Source organism: Vicugna pacos, chromosome 3, assembly GCF_048564905.1.
Source record: "Vicugna pacos chromosome 3, VicPac4, whole genome shotgun sequence".
Taxonomy (NCBI): domain Eukaryota; kingdom Metazoa; phylum Chordata; class Mammalia; order Artiodactyla; family Camelidae; genus Vicugna; species Vicugna pacos.
Genome location: NC_132989.1, coordinates 25,806,707 through 25,828,895, shown reverse-complemented (window position 1 = coordinate 25,828,895; position 22,189 = coordinate 25,806,707). Strand labels below are relative to the sequence as shown.

The window sequence follows — 22,189 nt, the reverse complement described above, 5'->3', positions numbered from 1 at the left end:
GGATTTTCTTCTTCTGGGGCAGGGGATTCTTTGAGAAACACTGCTGGTTGTTAAATTCTGAGCTCCTGGAAGTGAGGTGGGATGGAGCTAGCTGGAACCAAAGCTGTACTGGAGTCTGAAAGAAGTGTAAGGTCTGCTGCTGTCTGTGTTGTGCCCATGGGGTGAGGAAATCTGGGCCCTCCTGAGCTCAAGGGACAGCAGGCCAGCTCTCGGCAGCCATGACTGCAGTAGGCAGGACAACTGTGTGAGCAGGGCCCCACATCCTGTTGCTGGCTCTGAGATGGAGGGGCTGTATTCAAAGACTAGAGGGTCAAAGGTAAAAGCAGCCCCAGTGGAAGGTCAGCCAGGGAACAGAGACCTCTGCCCTACAACTGCATGGACCCACTTTCTGCCAACATCCGAGTGAATGAGGAAGCCAAGTCTCCCTGGGGCCTCCAGACAGGAACGCAGCCCTGCCACTAACACGATGACCTTAGCCTGGTGAGACCACGTCCGACATCTGCCCTACAGGAAACGAACCCATTCGCTCACCTTCATTGACTTCATCATTTTCTCTGTCCACCTGAGCCTTCAGGACATACCTCTTTATGAGCCGTTTCATGATTTTCTGAAATGGGAACACAAGGAAGGGATCAAATAAGCTCAGAGGAGCACTGAGGCAGCTCCCACAGAGTCCTCCCTTGCTGGGCGTCCTCCCTCATATGGTGCCTCACTTTTGAGGGATGCCCTGTGTCGGGGGGAGGTTCTAGTCTCCTGGTTTAACCTCCCCCCAGGGTTCAGTACCACCTGACCCCAGGATGTGAGAACAGGCTACTATCGATGGCAGGAGGCCCAGCCACAGAGACAGCATCATCTAAGACCCACGGGCACTGCATGAGGGTCCTAGGCCTGACTCTGCCCTGGGCCTTGTGACCTTAGTCATCTTCTCAGGGCCTTAGCCCCGACACATTCTTGTATTTCAACAACTGGTGCGACCAGAGGGAGAATGGAAGTCTTAGCAGGCCAGCCAGGTGGACTGCATCCCGTTGAGGTGCTTTGCAAGAGAGGAGGTTCACTCAGCACACAGTTAGGACCAGATGTGGAGGATATGTCCACTGGACTTTGGAAAATTCCTACCACAGGCAGAGACAGATACAGCCCGGCCTCGGGAGGTTTTGCCAAGCTACCGCTTCCCTGAAATCTCACCACCCAACACGGTTGGAGTCATGCTGGAGGTTCCACTTATTATGCAGAGTAGATTCTTGAGGCAAAGGAGGCATGAACAGACACTTCAGAGACACCAAGAATAGAGTCGAGTGTAAGAAAGGCTGCAGGAGGTGAACTTTGGATTTCGCAGCTAGTCATTCCAGGGTTACTGTGAAATCACAGGATTTAAAATTAGGCTGGTGGCCGAGCCTTCTGAATCCTGTAGGTGCTGAGCGGCAGCACGAAGAGGAGGGATTCCCTGTTCCTCGCCATCCCTTCTGTGACCGACTCACCTGCTCACCCTGAGGATGGAGGGGACCGAGGTGGCATTTGCTACATTGAAGGGCCCTGAATTCTGTTCCTAGCTCCACTGTGTGAGGTCCAGTGGGTGGCGAAATTCTCTCTGACTACAGTGGGCTCAGGAAAAGCTTCTTGAAAGTAAAAGAGAAGTGAGCAGCTGGGATGCAGAGAACTGGAGGATTTAACTCATTATTATCACCAACCAGTAGTTCCCTCAGGGACTTTACTGGAGGCAACCTTGCCCAGGAGGCTCCTCCAGCCTTGTGATTCCATGAGTCAGCTGGCCCGGGGAAAGGCGCTCTATCTACATTGAACTGTAAGGCAGCTCACTGGTGCCAGTGCCGCCCCTCCTCAGTCCCCAGCTGGTGGTCGGCTTAGCTTAGTGGTTTGAGTCGTGCTCTAATCTCAGACTGAGCAGTTAATGAACGAGTTGCCTTCATGCTGCCCCTTCCCAGGAAGCCTGGGTCTTGTCCTGCAGCGCTAGGTTGCTCACTGATGTTCTTCTAGCCAATAAGGCAGGCACCTGAGTTTTAAGAATCTTTGCCTTTCCATGGGACTCAGGAATGCTCCTTTCACTTTGAATTGGAAAGACAAAACAAAGCAAAATAAACTTTGTCCTGAACCAGTTCTCATGGGGGAAAATGCCAACAAACCAGATACCCATGTATCTAACATTCTTGCTGAATGAGGAATTCAGAAGTAATCTACTGCAGATTTCCAAGCTGACACAAGACAAGGTGATCTAGCTAAAGGTTGTTGCCTTTTTAAAGGAAAACCTCAAGATTTAGGGGTTCTTCCATTTCTGGATCTGTCAACCCCAAATTGTATGCTGTAAAGTGGTAAGCCAGAGAAAGGAAGTGAAGGGTTCCCTTCCCCATGATGGTGCTGAGCAGAGTCCTTTCATAGCCACAGCAGCAATTGTCTTCCTGGCTTCACATACATGCTGTGTTTTAGTGCAACATGATTAAATTGATCATCTAAAAAGATTTCATGATTACTAACATAAATATACTGAGTACTTCTTGCAGCCCAGTAGTTGTGTGAGCCTCCTTGACAAAATGACCTCATGGAATCCTCCCTGAAACCAGGTGAGACGGGAGTTGTCTCCATTTACAGATGGTCCCTGAGGCTCAGAGAGTAAGGTAACTTCTCCAGTGTCACACAGCTATGAAGTGGCAGATCTGGGATTTAACCAAAATGGAAATCAAAGTTGGGGCTTCGTCCAACCTTCAGAAACCGTCAGGAAAAGGCTAAGTGCAGGATGCTTTAGGAGATGAGATGCAGGAAACTGGCTCCCACTGATCACAGGGGGTGTGGGCCACTTCTGAGTACCAATTTGACCTTTAAAAAAGCACAAAGTCTTTTACGCAAGGAGAAGCCTCAGCTAGATTTCAGAGGACAGAGTGTTACCCTGCAGAAGAGGGTCGCTGGTATGTAATTGTCAGGAACCCTGTGGCCCACTCTTGAGCCCTGGATTGCCTGATCTGAGCTGGGGTTTCCACAGACTTACAGCTCCAAGGGGAGAGTAGCAAAGGTTTGCTTTTAAGCCTCTCACCACACATTAGGATTTTAGAGGTTTAATATGGAAGCAGAATTGCATGAGCATGTCAGGCATGCAGGGACCCTTAACCTTCCTCCATACCCTACTTCACTCCCAGGAGTGACAGTTACCTTGAGGGATAACACTGTGACCACCTGTCAGTTGCTTTGCGACTTCATGCCCTTAAGGACCTAGCCTCCGCTCTGGCATGTACATGTTAGACAACTTGGGATCTGCAGGAGCGAGACGCCAGTCTTGTCCCCAGAAAGTCTGAAATGGTTAGAAAACATCCAAAGTTCTATTGAACATGGATGCTATGGTGGATCTCTGTTTCCAGAAAGGATGAACATCAGAAGCCTCCCCTCCTTCACTATGTGGAGGAAAAGCACGTTACTTTGTGATGAGTTTGAGATCCCTCCTGGCTACCTTCCATAGCACTTTCATTTCATGGAGATAATAAACTCTCCCCAAGTTCACATGTCCCTGTTGGTGCCAACTTGGCCCACTTTGCCCAGACTCACTTAGCAAGTACTGAAGATGAGTATATTCAGTGATCTTAGGCAAAAGATCTAAGACTGGGGTGCTCAATGGGTAAGAATGGTTGTGACACTGAGTCCTCTGGCTGCTGCTGGTGAAGGGGAAATGGGAGGGATTTCTCTGTGCAGCCAGGGCAGCTGAGGACATAGAAGAGCAAGAGGACACACCCGCTCAAGGTGGCAGACCAAGCAGCAGGCAGAGGGAAGTGCTGCTGCCACCTGCGAACGGAGAAACGGAGGAACACTGGGGAGAGGCGGGGTGAAATGAGTCGCAGGACAAGTCATTCATTAAGCTGGGGTTTATCAGACCCCAAAATAGAAGAAATCAGCCTTAGCAAACCGTCCACTCCATTGGCTTTGATCTCTACAGAAAAGGCCCTCTAGGAGGCAAAAGGAGGACTCCCCAGTGGGTTTTGGGGGAAGGGATTGTACCATAAAGCCTGGGGCTTATTTCAAGGGTGGACTGGGCCTGGATTCTACGGCTCATTTGGGATGCAGCTTGTTTGCTTGGCCCGTGAAGGAAAAAACTCCTCAGATAGTGAGCATCTGAGGCCTGCACACACCCCAACAAGTGGACACAGTGGATCTCGGAGCAGGTCAAGGGTAGCTTTGATAGGATGCACACTTTGGCCATTTTGCCGGCATCAGGGTTTTGCTCCATTGTTTGGTCTTATGTCCACAGAGCCCAGACTGGAAAACACATTTACAAAAGCAAAGAACCAATTTTGCGAAAAATTAGAATTCCAACCCCTGGAAGCCTCAGAAAAGAAAAGCGCAGAGAGCCTCTGAAGTCTGAAGGAACTGCCTTCCCTTCCAACAGGGAGCCCTAAAAAGCTGAAGGAATGACAAGCTTAAAATAAACACCTAATAGGCTAAGTTTGAATAGTCAAGCAGACAGATCTACTAGAGACACAGAAAAACAAGCTTAACAGCTACACATGTATCAACAACCGGGGCCTTTGTCTTATTGGGAAGCTACAGGATGTCTCAGAACCTGACAGTGTGAGGCTGACGGCATATGAGCTTGGTGAGACGGAGGCTCTGGGTGCAGCCTGGATGGTAAGAACAGGGAGTGAACTGGGCTCCTCACATTCTTGGCACATTTGGAAGGTGCTTTGGGAAGAAAGTAATGCAGCTTGGAAGGCCACCCGTGGGCCCAAGAAAACGGATGAGCCATGTTTGGATCCCTGCCCAAATCCTTCATTCTGCATGGGTTGCTGCCCCATGATAGCAAAAGCACCTTCTGTTTGGATTTGGATAGATGTCTTCCTGGTGGCTGTCAGACACAGGCAGGGCAGGTTGGAGGAAGGCTCTGGTGTGACATGGTGGAGAGGAATCAGGGGCCAGTGCCCGGGCAGTGTGATGCAGTGGAGGAGGGGTGTTGTTCTGGGTCAGACAGATCTTACTTCAGCCAGCTGGGTGACCTTTGCCACAGAGCCTGGCTTCCCTCATCTGTTCAGTAGGGTTACAGATCCTGCCTCTCTCACAGGCATCTGTGAGATTATGCCTGCCCTAGTATCTGTCTAGTCTGCTGCCAGCTGTTTGTCTGTGTCAGCCCAAGGTTTACTCCTATTTGTGCAGATGATGGCCCTGGAAGATGCCCAGACTTGACCTTGAAGGGCTGAGCAAAGGGCAAACGTACAAATATAAGATGCTCTCTGTTCCATCTGCTGTCCTCCCAGCCCTCTCCCTCTGATGCCTGCTGGCCCCATTTTTCTGTCTTCTTTTTGGTGACAACTATTTGAGTAAGTCGCCCCAGGCTTTTCTTGGATTCACAAAATATAGGGTGAGCATGCTTTCCCAGGCCATCTGTAGCCTGAAGTTGAAAACCGGCTAATCTGTGTAATCTTAGCAGGAAGGGCTCAGGGAGATCGAAGGCTGCAGGGACCCAGCCAGGGATGATGGAAATCAGAAATGGGATCACTCTGAGACTGCTTTGGAACATGGGCTTGTTCACAAAGGATTCATCCTTGGTGTAGGACATTCACCACATCCTCTGTCTTCCTTTATCTCAGCTGCTGATTCTGCCCGAAACCCAGGAGAGATCTGGCTCTAATCCATAGGGTTTCCCATCTTTTCTGTGGCACAGATAATCTGTACTACTCTCTGAGAAGCAAAGCAACAAAAATTCTTCCCCTGACCAAAGGATTTGTCCTCTAAAATAAACTCCAAGCAGATCAAATTGGTCAGGTCCAATTTTGCGCACAATTAAATATAAGACTTGCCTTTTGCCAATTTTTAGCCCATGTCATCTGATAAAACTATAAGCACTATGAGAGATGAGCCATTTCTTAATTGTACACTTAACTCCTCCTAAATGCACTGCTGGGTTCTGAAATACACAGGGAGATTCGATTAGAGACCTGTGTCTGGAAGATGCTAAGTCTGTAATGGCTCCCTTGAGGGTGGTGGCACCAGGGACACATCACCTCTGCCTGCAGGAACAGTCAGGACAGCTTCAGATGTACATCTTATAGGAAGGGGTCAGGGTGGATAAAACTGCTGGTCATTGGGAGGGGAAGCAGGGAGAGAATCATCTGCACTTTTATAATCAATAACCAGCAGTAACCCTTTATCACTGGCTCATGGGCAGATTCAAACTGATACAGAGATTTGGCATAATTTCTGAGAGCAAAGCAAGAACTGCAAGCATGACAGGTCTTCTAATTTTTATACCAACAAACTTGGCAGGCTGGCAGTCTAAGGTCAGTTGCTCACTGAGGACACCAGTATCCACCTGGTTGCTCGAGACAGAGCCCTGGGAGCCACGCTGCATGCCTGCCCTCCCTACCCCAGGCCCGTTGGTCCTTTTGGCTATACATCCAGAATGTGTATCTTGAGTCAGTCGGCTTTCCTCCGTCACCCTCTTCACACCCCAATCCAAGTCACCATCTCTTGCACTTGGATGACTGTTACATCCTCCTCACTGGCCTCCCTGTTTCCACTCTTGTCCCCACTAGTCTCTTCTCATTATAGCAGTTAGGTAGTCTTCTTAAAGCATACATAAAGTTTTATCATCTTCTCCCTCCATCAAATTAAGCTCCTCCCACTGCCTTCCTAGGTAACACAGAGTGAAATGCACATCCTGACCTGCTCTGCTCGCCCGATTTTGACTCTGACCTCATCGAGCTCCCCTCTCTCCTGCTCGCTGAGCTCCAGCTTCTCTGGACCTGCCAGGCTTCTCCCCTCTGGCTTTTGCTGATGCTTTTCCTCTGCCTGGAAGGCCCCACATGGCTGCCTCCTCCTCATCTGTGGGCTCTTAGCCAACTGTCGTCTCCTTGAAGAGGAATCTTCTGATAGCCATATCTAAGCAGGGGCTCCCTCTTTTTCCCTTTTTTTTTGCACCTGATTGTTTTCTTCTTGGCATTTATATTGATTTGAAGTTACATATTTATCGGTGTGTTGCTTGTTCATTGTGCCTCTCCCTCTTTGGACCACAAATGCTGCTAAGGTAGGAACCACGTCCGTATTCCCAGGAAGCAACACAGCGCCTTGGCATATAGTAGGCACGATAAATATTTGTTGAATGAAGAGAGGAATGGAGTTGTGTTCTAGGGGGATGACACAGCCGTGTGACTAAATTTGTGCCTTAACAGAGCGCATCTCTGCCTGTCCCTGGGAAAGAGGGAGTTACCTGGTATCTGGTGGGCTTGCTGTAAGTGTTATTTGCTGTCAGGTTTTCAGAATTCCTCATGCCAGCGTGGTAGTGAGTCTTCTGGGGAAAAATACAAAACACATAATATATAATACATCATACATGACACATAATACATACCTACATGGTAGGACTTGAACAGCAGCTGCGTACTGGGCTGTCTCTAAAAAGAGGACTCTCGGGAGGTCACTGTAGCCACCCCTGCGTGGCTTCCTAGAACATGTTTCTGGGGAGTCATTCTGTAGGAGGCCAATGGGTTACAGAATATTGTTTGGTCAACTTTGGGAAGCACTGAATTAAAGGGATGTGTGTGTCTTTCCTCTGGGACTCCCCAGAGATTTTAATATGCTAATAAACATTGAGAATCTCCGGAGGGGGAAATAACAGGTCAGGAAGCTTTCTTCCCAGACATCCTTCTCCACATACTTTCTGGGAAGAGCTTTTCTGCTTCTGAATCCCCTCAGGAGTCCCTCAGCAGGGTCACGGCTCAGCCCTCAGCCCGGCAGCTTCACCGAGTCCCAGCAATGCCCCTCTGCACAGAACCGCAGGAGGAGGGGGGCTCCGGCAGTGCTGCCGCTTGGCTGATTCTGAAAAGCACGGGGGCTCTCTGGCTCCTGACTTCCCTTGTGTGAGGGTGGGGAGGGGACCATCTGAATCAAACACACACAGCTCCCCCTCCCCCACTGCTGCCTCTCCAGCGCCATAAACCCCATGCTACCTACCCTGAATTTAGAATTCAGCATGCCCATTTCAAGGTCATTTTCACAGCTTTTGGCCTTAGATTTGCAGAGTTTTATGAGGCACATCTTGATTCTCATTATGAGATAATAAAATGATTTAGGACTTGGCACTAGATTAAAAGGAGCAGGTAGAGTTCTTCCTTCATCAAAATAAGACAGCCAGAGCTTTGCTCGGGCAAACTTCCACTCCACATCTGCATCCTCCTGTGGGACAAGGGAAGCAACAGCACACCATCAGAGGCAGCGCCATCCAGCAGAAATACGACGTGAGCCACGAAGGCCAACCATGCAAGCAGATTTAGATTTTCTAGGAGCCACATTATAAAAAGTAACATGAAGCAAGTGAAATTCATTTCAGTGATGTATTTTGTTTAATGCAACAGAATCATCATTTCAATATGCCATCATTATAAAAAAATTATTAATGAGATCATTTACCTTTTCTTTGCATACTGAGTCTTGGAAATTGGCATGTATTCTGTATTTACAGCACATCTCCATTTGGACTGGCCGCATTTCAGGTGCTCAGTAGGTACATGTGGTTCGTGGCTACCATATCAGACATTACAGTGTATTTCTTCTTCGACAGCGTATTTCTCATTGGTCAGAGTGCTGCTAATCGATGCTAAGAGGTCCAGCATGTGTAATTCAAGGGGAATAAACGTGACTGTAGCTGGCAGGACGTAGTCTGGCCTGCCCTCTTCCCTGGTGGTGGTGGTAGATTTAAAGCCCAGATCTGTTACTTCTGTCAATGCCAGGATGCTGAGCGGCCCCCCAGAGAGGCAGCAAGTCGATAAGCAGACTCCCTGGCCTCTGTCATAGGAGGGCGGTTTAAGGCCAGGAAAGGGCTGGGAATCAGCGTGACCCTCGCTAGCTGTGCGACACTTGGCAGTGGTCTTGGGCTTGCCCCTGTGCACGTGGAGACAACGCTGCCTCCTTCCCCCAGCCCTGAAGCTGGCATTGAGTGTGTGATCTGGGAGCAACGGGTCTCTCTCGCCACAGGCACTAGATGCACTTCAAGGGGCTATGAGCCCAGCAAGGGCCTACGTGAGGCTGCTGGGGCGTGTCACAGGGCATGAGTATGGTCAGCAGGCGTGACCAGTTTGCTTGTTTGGCTGAGACCCTACAGGACCTGGCCTGGTCTGTGGGGATGCGCACTCCTGGCCGTTTGGACCAGAAGCTTTGTGAGGGCAGGGGTCAGCCCCGGGTCTCTGCTGGGTTGGTGCTGGGGGAGTTGATCCTGACCTGGCAGGAGGGGTGTGTAGTGCTGAGAGCACAGCCTCTGGAGCCTGCCTGGATCCAAATCCTGCCTCTGTTTCTGACTGGCTGTGTGACCATGGTGGGTGACTTAGCTTCTCCGGGCCTCAGTTTCCTCATCAGTAAAATGAAGATAATACCTACCTCATGGGCTGTTGTAAGAATTAAAGGGGCTATGCATGGAAACCAATGTCAGATGTTTAGTAAACTCTCAGCAAGTACTATTTTTATCTCCATAATTTAACACAGTGCCTGGTATTCAACCCTTAGTCACTCAGCAAACCGACTACTATGTGCTCACTTACAGCATACCTACTGTGCGCCTGGCCTGTGCCAGGTAGGCACCGGGGATGACATTCAGGCCCTCCTGGAATAGTCTGGCCAGTGACATGCGTGTGTTAAACAAGTCACCACCTCTTTGTACCTAGTGCTGTGCAGAGAGCTGGGGAGGTGCGGGTGCCAGCCCTGACCTGGCCCCGTCAGGGAAGGCTGCCCGAGGGCTCATGTTTGAGCTCAGATCCAAGGGGTGAGTAGTTCTCAGTCAAGTCAAGTGTGGGTGGGCAGGGGTGGAGAAGAGTAGGAGTTAATTAGTGGAGAGGCAGTGAGAAGCGTAAACAACTCTTTCAAGAAAGTAGAGAGTTGGCGGCAAAGAGCAGGAGAGAAAGGCTGAGAGCTGGAAAGTGAGATGGAGGGAAGATTGTTCGCTGTTAATTTTTTTTTTTTTTAAGATCAGGGGATGCATGGGAATGCTGCCAGAAAGGATTAGGTAGAGAGGGAGAGGGTGAGGATGCAGGCAGGGAGGAGTGATGCTCAGGGCAGCTCCTGAGGAGGGGAGAGGGCAGGGAGCCAGGGCACATGGGTTGGGCTGCTCAGGTGGAGAAGCCTGTCTGCCGCCTGCAGGAGGCACAGAGGCAGGCGGGTCCATGGATTCGGACACAGGTGCTCAAGATCTACTGAGTAAATAAGTGTTCTGTGTGGATTTACAAATTCATACTTCATCCAAATTCAGTGTGACTGTGAACCCCAGGCACTTCCTGGCAGCAGCTCTCAGGGTCCTTGCACACCCGTCACCAGTGAGACAGGTGGGACGTGTCTCTCACCTGACAAGACGAAGCTGGCGCCTGGGGGGAGGTGTGAACTGCAGGAGGCTTGCTCTGTCTCCTGGCACCACGCTGTGGTGGGATCACTTGGTGTCACAGCCGTGGGCTTGCTCACTCCTGCCCCAAACTAGTGGGCATCTCTCAGGCCAGTCACGTGGCTTCCTATGCCACGTTCATTGGGACCAACGCACAGTGTGCTCATCAGGATGGGGCAGAACACCTGGGTGAGTGCTCGAGACCCACACGTTCCAGGCACCATCTGGTTTCTCTTACAGGATGGGAAGCTGAGGCCCAGAAGGGCAGCGGGGGGTTGTTAGCAACAGCTCATCATATGCGTGGGTGACCAAGTATGTGAAACACTTGAAAAAATTTGTCTGCTGTTTGTTGACACAGTGCTGCGTTTCCCTGTAGGTGGTGGGGGTGGCGGGGGGCTCAGGCCAAGTCTTGGCGCTGGCTCCCCTCTGCCTCTCTCCTTCTCCACTAGCACATCCTGCACTCTTGCAGCGCTGGCTAGACCACGTTGTTTTACCTCTCCCTGCCTGGGCATGTGCTCTTCCTGCTGTTTAGAATACTCTTCTTTTGGTGGGGAGTGTTATGGACCAAGTATTTCCCCCTAAAATTCGTATGTTGAACCCCTAACCACCAGTATCTTAGAATGTGGTCATATTTGACGAGATCGGGCACGTTCAGGGTGGTATGGCCGTAGACTAGAATGTGGCTGTATTTGGAGGAGGGCCTTTAAAGAGGTAATTAAGGTTAAATGAGGCCTTAAGGGTGGGGCCCTAATCCTATGACTGGTGTCATCATAAAGAGAAGAAGAGACACATTGAGGAGAGACCACGGGAAGACACAGCAAGAAGGTGGCCATCCACAAGCCAAGGAGAGAGGCTCAGAAGAAACCCACCTGCCAGCACCTTGATCTCAGACTTCCAGCCTCCAAAACTGTGAGAAAATAACTTTCTGTTGTCTAAGCCGCCCTGTCTGTGGGATTTTGTTGTGGGAGCTCTAGCAAACTAATACTTTAATAAGTCTTTATTTTTTTTCTACATGAGAAAAACACAGATAACTGTTTCTTGTTTGTTTGTTTGTTTTGGGGGGAGGTAATTAGGTTTATTTATTTACTTTTTAGAGGAGGTGCTGGGGATTGAACACAGCATCTTTTATAAGAAACTTTTCCTTAGAAAAAGATTTAGGTACAGAGGTATACCAAACACATGTGAAAGTCCCTTTTCGAATCTCCTTTCTTGTTTCAGTCCCTTTCCCAGAGAATCCCCTTTTCCTGCCTTTTATGCACATTTGTATTATTATGCAAATAAGATTTCCCTATAGGTATTTTTCTTCGATTTTTTTCACTTAACAGTATCATAGAGATTTGCTATGTCAGCACGGAAAAGTCTCGTTAATGTACACTGTTCTAAAGTCTATGATGTAGCAGTTTAAGCTGATATTGATGGGCTATTTCCAAGTTTTTCTTTTGATAAAAATCTACGTAACATCATATTTCTGCATGGAATTGTTGAGTCAAAGGGTCAGTGCATTTTATTTTGTTTTAATTTTGAGTTTATTTAACTTTTAATATGTAAAACAATGATATGATTTTGAAGTATAAAAGGTTATGAAGAGAAAGCCTTTACACTGACCGTACCCCTACGTGCCCCCGTCTCAACAGGCACCCACGCTGTGCTTTTCTTGTGTACTCTTTCAGGTTCCTTTTCTTTTCTTTTTAAAAATTTTTTTTAAAAACTCAAATATAGTCAATTTACAATGTGTTAGTTTCTGGTGTACAGCATAGTGGCTCAGCTCTGTATATGTATGTGTGTGTATATACATATATACACATATATAATCCTTTTCCTATTCTTTTTCATTATAGGCTATTGTAAGATGTTGAATATAGTTGTTTATCTATTACATATATATTTTTAACTTTCAGGTTATTTTTCTTTTTCAAATGGTTATACAGTCAAAAATGAATATGTGTTCTATTTTCTTCCTCTTTATGTAAGAGAGAGCACAATACATACATTGTTCTGCAGCTTGATTTTTTTTCTACTTAACATTATAATTGGAGGTCTTTCCACATCAGTATAGAGAGAACATCCTCACCCTCTTCCAAAGCTGCATAGACTCTCACGGTTCAGGTGCATCATAATCTATTTAACTAGCTTCCTATTAATGTTCATTTAGTTTGTTTTTTATTTCTTGCTGTTCCAAACAAGACTGCAATCAATAGCTCATGGCTTGTGAATTTCAGATTTTGATAAATTGCCTCCTGATGAATTCTCTTCGCTCCCATGTCTGTCTAGCAAAACCATTTCAGTCTTTGGCGTTCAAGCATCACCTTTGCAAGCTTCCTCCCCCCACAGTCACTCTCTCTGCTTTGTGCCTCCTACACCTGGGAGGACTTCTCTGGGTGCACTGGGCCCACAGCACCATAATTTGTTGACTGATGTATCTGTTTTCCTCACTGGGCTGAGTGAGAATCTCTTCAAGGGCAGAGAGCACATCTTAGTTGTCTCTGTATTGCCAGTGTCTAGCACAGGCTCGGCATACAGTAAGCACTTAATAAATAACATGGGCAAAGCAGAAGTGAGGCTGAAAGATACAGTCATTCCAATTTGCCATGGGTCACCTGTGTGGGGACACATGGAAAAGAGGGAGGACTCAGGACCCCAGTACTTTCTGTCCTCGTTGGGCCATTGCATGTGCCTGTCATGGCTTCAGGTTGACTGGAAATGCTTCTTGGAGCAATCCAGGAAGAATGCCCACCATTGGCTGTTCTGGCTTCACATTTCATAACACATGGGCTTCTAACATCATTACCCTCATGCTGAAAACAGCGGTCTGAATGAAACCAAGGGAGAGAGAGCATTTTCGCTGGTCTTACCTCAATTTCCTGATACGAGTTGTTGATCATGGCTATTAGCATATTAAGCAGGACGACCACCATGGTGACGTTATAAACGCCATAGAGAACATAGCCGATGTTCTCGATGAATTTGTGGTCATATTTCAGCACCACCGAGATCACTTCAGACAAGCCAAAGATGGACCAAAATAAGGTTTTGAAACTTTCTTCAACCCTACAAGGAAACAGACAGGACTCTCAGGTGGTTTGCACCTATTGACACTTCTCCCAGGAATGTGGTCAGTGGTTACCCTGGAGTGGAGCTGTGGCTGGGTTCTGGTGCCTGTATTCTGAAATAATGAGATGCTCAGATCTCTCGGAAGATTTTGAAATAATACTATAAAGAGCAGGCTCTTTCTTTTCAATTCAGTCCTTTCATTGGGACTCCTGGCTGCAGTATAATTTTCATCTTGTAATTAGTTTAACATTTGGAATTAAACACCAGGGCAGGTGTTTGCCCTTTTAGGTTATTAGCCTCAGAAAGCACACTCTTCCTTCAGCTGTCTCTTGACTGACTCTTCTTAGACCACCTAGCCCCATGGGAAGGGGGAAAGGGTGATGTTTGGAGATGGAGCCAGTATAATTGGCAACTGCGACGTGTTGGGCACATGACATAGGGTGGCTCACTTAAGCCTATGACCACCTGTGCTGTGGGCTGGTTTATTACTCACATTGTACAGATGGAAGTACTGATGCTCTGAGCCTTCAGTGCCTTCCCCAGGTGCACTAAGCTGGCAAGTGGTTGCAAACCCAGATGTGTCTGAGGTTTTCAAAAGCAGGTACTTCTAACCACTGTGCTTTACCACTGCCCTGGCTCTGGGTAGTGATGCCAGCCACAAGTATGAAATCCTCTAAACTGGGGATGAATTCTCAGGAATGAAGGTGGTGAATCTGCTGTGTCTGTATTGATCCAGTCTACCAGGTAACTGCCCAAACTTCACCCTGCAGCTTACTCAAGGTAGACACTGCATGTGCTGTGAGGGCAGTCCAGGGGAGAGCTGGCTTCTAGGACACTGCTCTTGGACATTTTTGAGATGATCAAGTTACTAAAATACATACGTTTTCAGAGTAAGGTTCAAGCACATTTCATAGTCAATACTTTGTGACCCTGACCTTCTCTCAGGTTTGTGACACAGAACGCAATCAGAAAGCTGGATTTTGGTTGGGTGGCTTAACATGTATGTGTGATAACATCTGAATGGTTAAGTGCTGGTCTTTTAGTTTGCATCCAGATTTGGGGTACTATTATGAGAAAGCATTTTCTTTTTTTCTCTTTAACATTTCAGATTTTTATCACTCACCCACAAATGGCCAGGATTAGCTAAGTCTCAAAAAAAAAAAAGCATTTTTCAAGGATTGGTATTTATTTGATAAGATGTACAAAAATACTAGTACTCATCACTTTGGCTAAAAATCCCACAGTGATGCTCATGAATTTTCTGCTCTCCCATGTGTGAGTGTGTGTGGGTGTATGTGTGTGTATGTGTGTGTCTAGCTATCTTTTTGCTCATTCCCTGTGTATCCCAGAGTCTGAAAACTAAACACTGAACCGAGTTTTTGCTGCCATGATTTGTTTTTGGTTTCTTTTAAATCTGTGAGTTTGGAATATTTGTCTTAGTTTTAGCAAGAAGGAATTTAGTTGGGGGTTTGGAAGTAACACTGGGTATTAAGCTATGATTTTAGCGCTCTAGCTCCTGATGCTGTCCTGAGAAAGGGGGAAAACTCTTTCCTTATATGAGATGCAGCATCCATTTTGTGTGAACAATTGCTGTTCAATATGTGGGCATGATTCACTGCAGGTATCACCTTCCATTAAGAAGCAATCTTTCAATTATCACACTAGTGGAAGGCAACAGTGGCAGAGAGAATCCAAAACCACTGAGCCTCAGATCCGAAACTGGAAGGAGATGCAGGAGTGATCTCTCGGACAGTTGTTCCCTTCCTAGCAGGATCAGGTGAAAATCATAGGACGCGCTGTCCGAGGGAGGGGCTGGGCAGACAAGTACTGGTCCAGGATAATGCACTTACCATGAACAACCTAAGAAATGGTTAGTAGAACCACCTGAGAAACATTTTACAGAAATTCATTTTCCCTTTCTTACCTTGGAAAATCCCACGAACCTTTGGCTGACATAAATGAAGCAAGCAAATCTAAGCAATTCTAGAACACATCCAGGGAAAACCTCTTGCATTTTGATTAGGGAAAATGGCCTAGATTCAGCCTGTATTTTCTTCTCATTTGCTTCTTGCTATGAATTGTTTTACTAAGCTGATTTATCCTTGGTGCCTTCACTTAGGCATTCTCTGGTAATAATCTGGAGGAGGCAGAGCTGGCCCACTAAGCAGTATGTGTTCCACTAAAGGAATATTTACAGATCCCTAGACCTGTGCCTTTGCCCCTCCTCTAACAGCTGCCCCCATAAGGCTTGGAATGCTGATGTGTTCCGTTTGTTGTCTGGCTGCCAGACAATCTTCATACCTGTTCCATTTCTATTCTCTAGCTTCAGGATGTGCCTCTAGACTTGTTTTGGCCACGACCTCTGGGAGACCATAATCACAAGTGGCCTGGACTCCCTGTGGTTGCCAGAGTGAAACTGGCCCCCTTCGGAGCAATAACCACCAGTATCAGACTGGGCAGGAAACTACGCATTTTTAAACAAACCCTTCTAAGTCCTTTAGGAAGTGTCTATAGCCCTTGCTTCCTCTTACTCTGGGGCTAAGTGAGTTGCAATAACAAAGACTTCCTTTAAGGAAAAGATGGGTCCATTGGCTTGAATCATCCAAAATGGCTGGGGTGGTGGTATAGCTCAAGTGGTAGAGCACATGCTTAGCATGCACAAGGTTCTAGGTCCAATCCCCAGTACCTCCTCTAAGAGTAAGTAAATAAGTAAGCCTAATTACCTCACCCCCCCCAAAAAAACAAAGAAAACAAGAAAAACAAAATGGCTAGATTCATTATTAAGATCTCTTGGGTCTTTCATTTGTACCCATGAACATTCAGTGGACTAACTGAATAGACTGTTTTTGTTGTTGTTTCTCAGACGGGACCTTATGGGCTGAGTAATGTCAAAGTAGTTGGGCTACGTGGTAAGCAATATGATATTTTATCTAAAGCTCAAACCATGCAACAAAATAAATTCTGAATGGAACTGAAGCATTTAATGCTTAAAAATTACATGATCAAAAAGCCAGAATGAAGTATTGATATTTATGTAATCTTGGTCTGGGAGAGGCTTCAGAAACTAAAAAGGGAAAGATGAAAAGATATGCTCACATAAAACTTTACTTGTATATATTGAAAGCATATTAAATAAAAATAGAAGGCAAAAGACTCAGTGAGGAAAGGATTTGTATTTCCAACACACAGGACAATGGGTTGTCTTTCTTACATAAATAGCTTTTATAAATCAAAATGAAAATGACAGACATCCTTGTTGAGAAATAAAAGGGGGAAGAAAACTTCTATGAAAACTTGCTGTTTTTTTGTGGTGACAAGAGCTCCACAATTAACTTGATAGGCCAGGCTAGTGGTGTCTTCTGGTTTAATATGTAGCAGGAGATAAATGAAGCTTCTCCTCTTTGCTCTGTGTGGGAAAAGACTTATATTACCTTGACCCTGGAAACCTTTAATAATATATTCTCAGAAAGAAGGCTGGCCTTGGGAAGGAGTCAGTAGTACATTTCTAACCCCAAGAGCTTGGGCATGGGAGCTATCCCAGTGTCCTGTGAGGCTATGATGCTCTCTGAGTCATGTACTGATCATCGCCTGTCATTGTCAGGAGCTATGGGATACAGGGCATGGGGCAGAAGTCCAGTCACTGCAGAGGTCTGGGGCTGTCTTTCAAGAAGAAAGTATCTTGCACTTGGCTTAGTTGATATTCACCATGAAGCCACTTGTCTAACAAAAAGTCCCCACTGTCAGCCTGCTGGTCTCCAGGCTAAATTTGAGGTTCTTTCAGCTAGGGATGGTGGCCACGGCTTCCACATCCTCCTCCCACCCACCCCTGCTAACTACTGAGTTTGCTACTGATTCCTCCGATTGTGTCAGTCACAGGAGTCTTCACTGAGATAGCTGGAGGATTAAGAAGAGCCAAGGTGCAGGCCTGGGTTCAAATCCCAGTCCTGCCACATACTGGCTGTGTGAACTGGGTGTGTTACAAAACCTGCTTGAGTCGTGATTTACTTATGTATGCAAAAGGATAATGACGCCTTATTATTAAGTTGCTGTAAAGATTAAATGAGCAACTCATGTAAGGTATATAGTAAGAATCAATGAATGGTAGCTGTTATTTTTATTCGTTTGTAGTATTTGACAGATATTACTGAACTCTGACTGGGCCAGGCACTGTAGCAGGTGAAAAGGATGCAGGACGCACAGAACATGTTCATCCTCTTGGAGGTCCTAGTATAATGCAAGCTTGCTGGGGTGAGCCAGTGTGACAGGGCTGTGGGCAAGGATGCTCTGGTCGCCTTGCCTTCCCCAGGGACACACACAACCCTGTCAGCCCTTAGGTGCTGACAGGAGTTCATAATTCAGTGGCTTATTGACTTTTCTGAACAAGCCTCATTTTCCTTCCTATCTGCAGAGATCATCACAAACCCTTGATTTCATGCAAATCCTCTTTCTGACTTCTCTGACCTGTGCTGTCTCTGACTCTTGGCTGGCAGTGGAAGGGACTGAAGTTTCATAAATAGGCCTCCCTAGCATAAGAAGTGCTCCTAATGAAGTCAAAGGGGCGAGTGCCTGAGAATGATGCTGAATAGACCGATTCACCCTCCTCTTACTGGGCGGGGGTGGGTGGGTGGGAAGGGTGGGGCTGATTTGTCATGCACTAGGCGGGATGAAATAATCAGTTCTCTCCCAGGTCTGTCTCGCCTGGATAATGGGACTGTAATAACAGGTTGTCTGAAGAGGCAGTTGTGTATGGGCCTCAATGAACAAACTGATCAACAAGGCTGCTGTGAGGGTTTGGGCAATTGTTATGGAAATTGCTGCTTCTTTAGAATGCCATGAGGCCCTCCCCCCAGTGTCACGGAACTCTGTCCTCACCCTGAACAGTTACTTTCAGTTACCCTCTCAAATCTGCACATAGCAGGCTCAAATTAAGCAGGAGGATCAGCTCCTGAAAGGCTGTTTCTCAAGTTCAAAAGACAGTAGCTGGCCTTGTGCTAAAGTTCTGCTGAAGCAGGAACAATGCGCATCTGCCATCCCGGCTGGGAGCTGCAGGAAGGTGCCTGGAACCTAGAAAGACCTTCCACGAGGACTGTGCTTCTCTGATGTTCAGACCTGGTGACCAGAGCGGTTGGACTGGGTTTGAGGGCAGTCAGGGAAAGAGTGTCCAGTGCCTGGGGAGGTCTGGGCCTCACCCCCACCGTGATCCTCTGAACCAGCTCTTGGTTTATCTAGGGTCTTAAATGAGGAGTGATTTACACAGCCCAGGAATCTGGCCCCAGAAGAACTGGGATGCACAGAGCCCATGCAGCCCGGATTTATTCATACTGAGAGTCACACTCTCCTGGGAGCCTGGTTGCTCCTTGAGGGCAGAGCTGTGCTTTCTTCAGTGGCGAAACCCCAAACCTAGCACAGAACCTGACAATGCTGAAGGTGCTCAACAAATTCACTGTCCTTTGAATGAAGGAATGAGTCCCCGTTGCATATCTGGACTCCCTGTTCCTGACACCGGTGTGGAGGTGGGGCTGTGGTGAAGCAGAGTGCACATGCTGGGTTTGACTGTGAGCTTTTGGCCAAATAACTTAGCCTCTCTGTGCCTCTTTTTTCGCCTGCCGCAAAATGGGAAAATAATCATTCCTACTTCATAGGATTGTCGAGAGGATTATATGAATTAATAGAATGTTTGTCAAGTGCATAAAATACTCCCTGGCAGATGGCAAATAAGCAGTGTTACTGATGGTAGCATGAGTTTGTTTTTTTCCCTTAGCTGCAATGGACTTCTGCATCAGGCTGAAAGACTCTCAGACCCTACCATTGGCTCTCAGAATAAGCCTTTAAAAGTACAAATCAGATCCTGCCTTTCTCCTTAGTGGCTTTCCATAGGCTAACAACCAAATCTAGTCACCCAGCTGAGGCTCCCCTGACCTCACGTAGCCCTGCTGACTTGCCCCTCCCTCAGGGCGCCATGTCCCTGCCCCTCTGCCTGGACTGCCCTGCCCCTACCTCCCCACCTGCCTGCCTCATCTCACTCTTCTCATCCATTAGGCTTCAGGCTTAATTGTCACCTGCTCAGGTTGGCCTTCTCTGGATCATGTCTGCAGGAGATCCTTTCCTCATTCTTTTGTACAGCGTTTTTATTTCCTTCCTGGCTCTCAGCACTTAATCTAAAATGATCTTATTTATCTACTTGTTTATTTTCATCATCATCATTAGCATATTGCCTCTTTTCTCTGTCTTTCCTTTCACAGAGGAACGTGACCTCCGTGAGGGCAGGGCCTGCTGACTTGCTCACTGCCCTGCCATCAGTGCCCAGAGCAGTCACTGCTCTCAGTGGGGTCTCAGGAAACATTTTTTTGTCAGTGAATGACTGAAGCTGGGCACTGAGGCATGGGGTGATTTGGTCTGAGCCAGCATGCCATCTCACAGCTGCTTTTGTGATGATATTCTAGAGTTAACCCTGGACAGTCCAGTTTCCTCTCACTCTGCCACTTCGAAGAGTCACAATTTAAACCTTATGTCCATCCTAGAATTGAATTTTAGTGAATAAAGGTCAGGATTTTCACCTTTAAGAGGCTACAGTCTGAGAACAAGATGGGGGGCTTCAGGGGAGGGCCTGCCAACGTGCTCTGAAGGCCTCATCCAAAAGGGCTCATTTTCTGTGCATCATCAAGTCTTTCTCCTTAGAACCTTGGGGGTTCTCAGCCTGTTCCTGAAGCTCAAAGGTACCAGGCTTTTAAAATTCATTTCATGAATAAACATGAGGAGAGGGTATAAATAAACATTATCTGATATTAGAAGGTCTGCTGTAGTAGGCATAAGCATTCTTCTAAAGTAGCTCCGGAAAAGATCTATGTTTTTGTCACTTTTTGGAGAGTGATGCAAAGATAAGAACTTATATTAGATGTAGACTATTTTTGTGATGCAAAACGGTCATTTCCAGATACCCAGCCTTCTGAGCCTGACCTGGGCGCTGACATTGACCGCAGCTGTCTCCTCCATCAAGTCTTAGACCTCTGTGTGCTAGTTTCTCCATGTGAAAATGGGCATAGTAAGTTCTCTCATTCCCCCAAAGCCCTTATTCCTAACTTGAATTTATAAGATAAAGGTGAGATTATAACTTTCAAAATATAATAAAGTGTATGATAACATTCTGTACCAGGGATGCCCATATTTCATCACAGACCCAGGGTTCTGGGAAAATCTGTTGTCTGTGAAGCCCAGGAGGCTGACTGCACTCCACATCCCCACCTGCAAACCCATGCAGCATGCTCGACACAAAGAGCACGGTCCCGTGATGCCACACTGATTCCTCTTAACCGGCCACTGGTTACATGAGTCTTACGAGGGCAGACAGTATTATCCAGCCTTGGCCGCCCCAGCAGGACCTCCTCTGAGGCCACATCCTTCTTGGGGGTGTGACCCTTTGCTGTCAGGAGGCCCCTCTGTCTCATCACTCCTTTCGGGATGTTTCTGGGCCTATATGGCTCACCTGACCATCTCCTTTGGTCCCTTCCTTGACCCAGGGAAGTCTCAGGTTCTCATCTTCTGTTTGCAAAGCACCCATCCATCCCTTCAGCAAGTCTCTGCTTGTCCCTTGGTGCTGAGCATGGGGTCCTCCTTCCCAAGGCCCCACTACTCCTCTAGTCCCTTAGGATATAGACTTCACCCATGCTTCTGGGAGGTGGAGCTGAGTGTTGGCCTTTAGCTCTGCTGGGAATGGGTCTGGTCCTGGAGAAGGACAAAGCCCCTATCCCTTTCGTGGATCACCAGGACCTTGCCTTCTTCCCCATCATACTCTCCTCGACTCCCTCCCCAAATCCTTCTAGGGCATTCCCAATGTCAAAACCCTGAAAACATCCTCCTTCCCTGACCCCACGCCGCCAGGTGTGGGCAGTCTCCCCGACTCGTCCACTCTCACCCTCTCTCCCTCCTTCTCATCCCCTGTTCTCCATCCCTGCTGCCACCCCTTGGTTCAGGATCGGTCTTCTCTCACGTGCTTCCTGCCACAGCCTCTTCGGGGCTCTGTCAGCTCCCTTTGGAGCTGCCTTTCTCTGAGAACATCTGCTCAATTGTAAACATGCCTTCATTCCTGTGACTATTTAATATCTTCTCAACCAGTCTGCAATTCCCACGAGGGGAGGAGTCAAGACTGTTCCTGCTCAATATAAATCCCGAGCACCAAGCTCAGGCCACATCCGGGTGTCCCCTCCCACCCCTTCTAATCCGCCATTTGCACCGTTGCCACTGCGCTCCTCCTGAAGGCAGATCTGACCACGAGTCCTCCTTTTAAAAAGGCCTGGGGGAGACTCTTACCCTACTGGGACATATAAAGTCCTTCACAATCTGGCTCCTGCTTTATTATCTGATTGAGTCTTCTGCCATTTTCCCAAACTCTCGCTTACTTGCCTACTCGCACCTGCCTCTTTTCACAAAGGTTTATTCTTAAATGTACCGCAAGCTCCAGGACAACACTTGATTCCAGCTATAGGTGGCGACAGACGTTATGGCCGAGAATCCAGATGCTTCAGCAGGGAAGGACTCAAGATTGTCCTTGCCTCCGGCACAAGGCACAGCTTTCTTTGGGGCAGATTTCTTAATTGCACGTGTGCCCCAGGGGCCTTTGCTTTTAGCTCCTCTTTTCTGCTCCCCTTTCGGTTTCTGCACGAATGTCTCATCTTATCCATCTCCTTGGCCTGCTTCTTGGGCTGGTTCATGGGTTTCTTCTCTCCACCTCTGTGGCCAGCTGGACATGATGTTTATTGTCCCTTCCCCAGACCCTGCCGCTGGAAGTGGCTT

The 22,189-nt window shown here is 47.5% G+C and overlaps 1 protein-coding gene and 1 long non-coding RNA gene across 2 annotated transcripts in view; one reads left to right on the top strand and one right to left on the bottom strand.

The window, feature by feature from the left end:
* The window catches only part of LOC116278148 (uncharacterized), a 564,959-nt gene that overhangs the window by 982 nt on the left and 541,788 nt on the right, over positions 1 to 22,189 (top strand). Inside the window, exon 2 of the long non-coding RNA XR_012068283.1 lies at positions 11,125 to 11,257. This is a non-coding gene — a long non-coding RNA (uncharacterized lncRNA). The remainder of the gene's footprint in view (positions 1 to 11,124; positions 11,258 to 22,189) is intronic.
* LOC102530391 (short transient receptor potential channel 7) overlaps positions 1 to 22,189 on the bottom strand; it is a 94,770-nt gene that overhangs the window by 2,194 nt on the left and 70,387 nt on the right. The window contains exons 9-12 of the mRNA XM_072957022.1: positions 13,201 to 13,396; positions 7,939 to 8,160; positions 7,196 to 7,276; positions 532 to 607 (exon numbers count right to left, since the gene is read on the bottom strand). Coding sequence (XP_072813123.1) covers positions 532 to 607; positions 7,196 to 7,276; positions 7,939 to 8,160; positions 13,201 to 13,396 — 575 coding nt within the window. The remainder of the gene's footprint in view (positions 1 to 531; positions 608 to 7,195; positions 7,277 to 7,938; positions 8,161 to 13,200; positions 13,397 to 22,189) is intronic.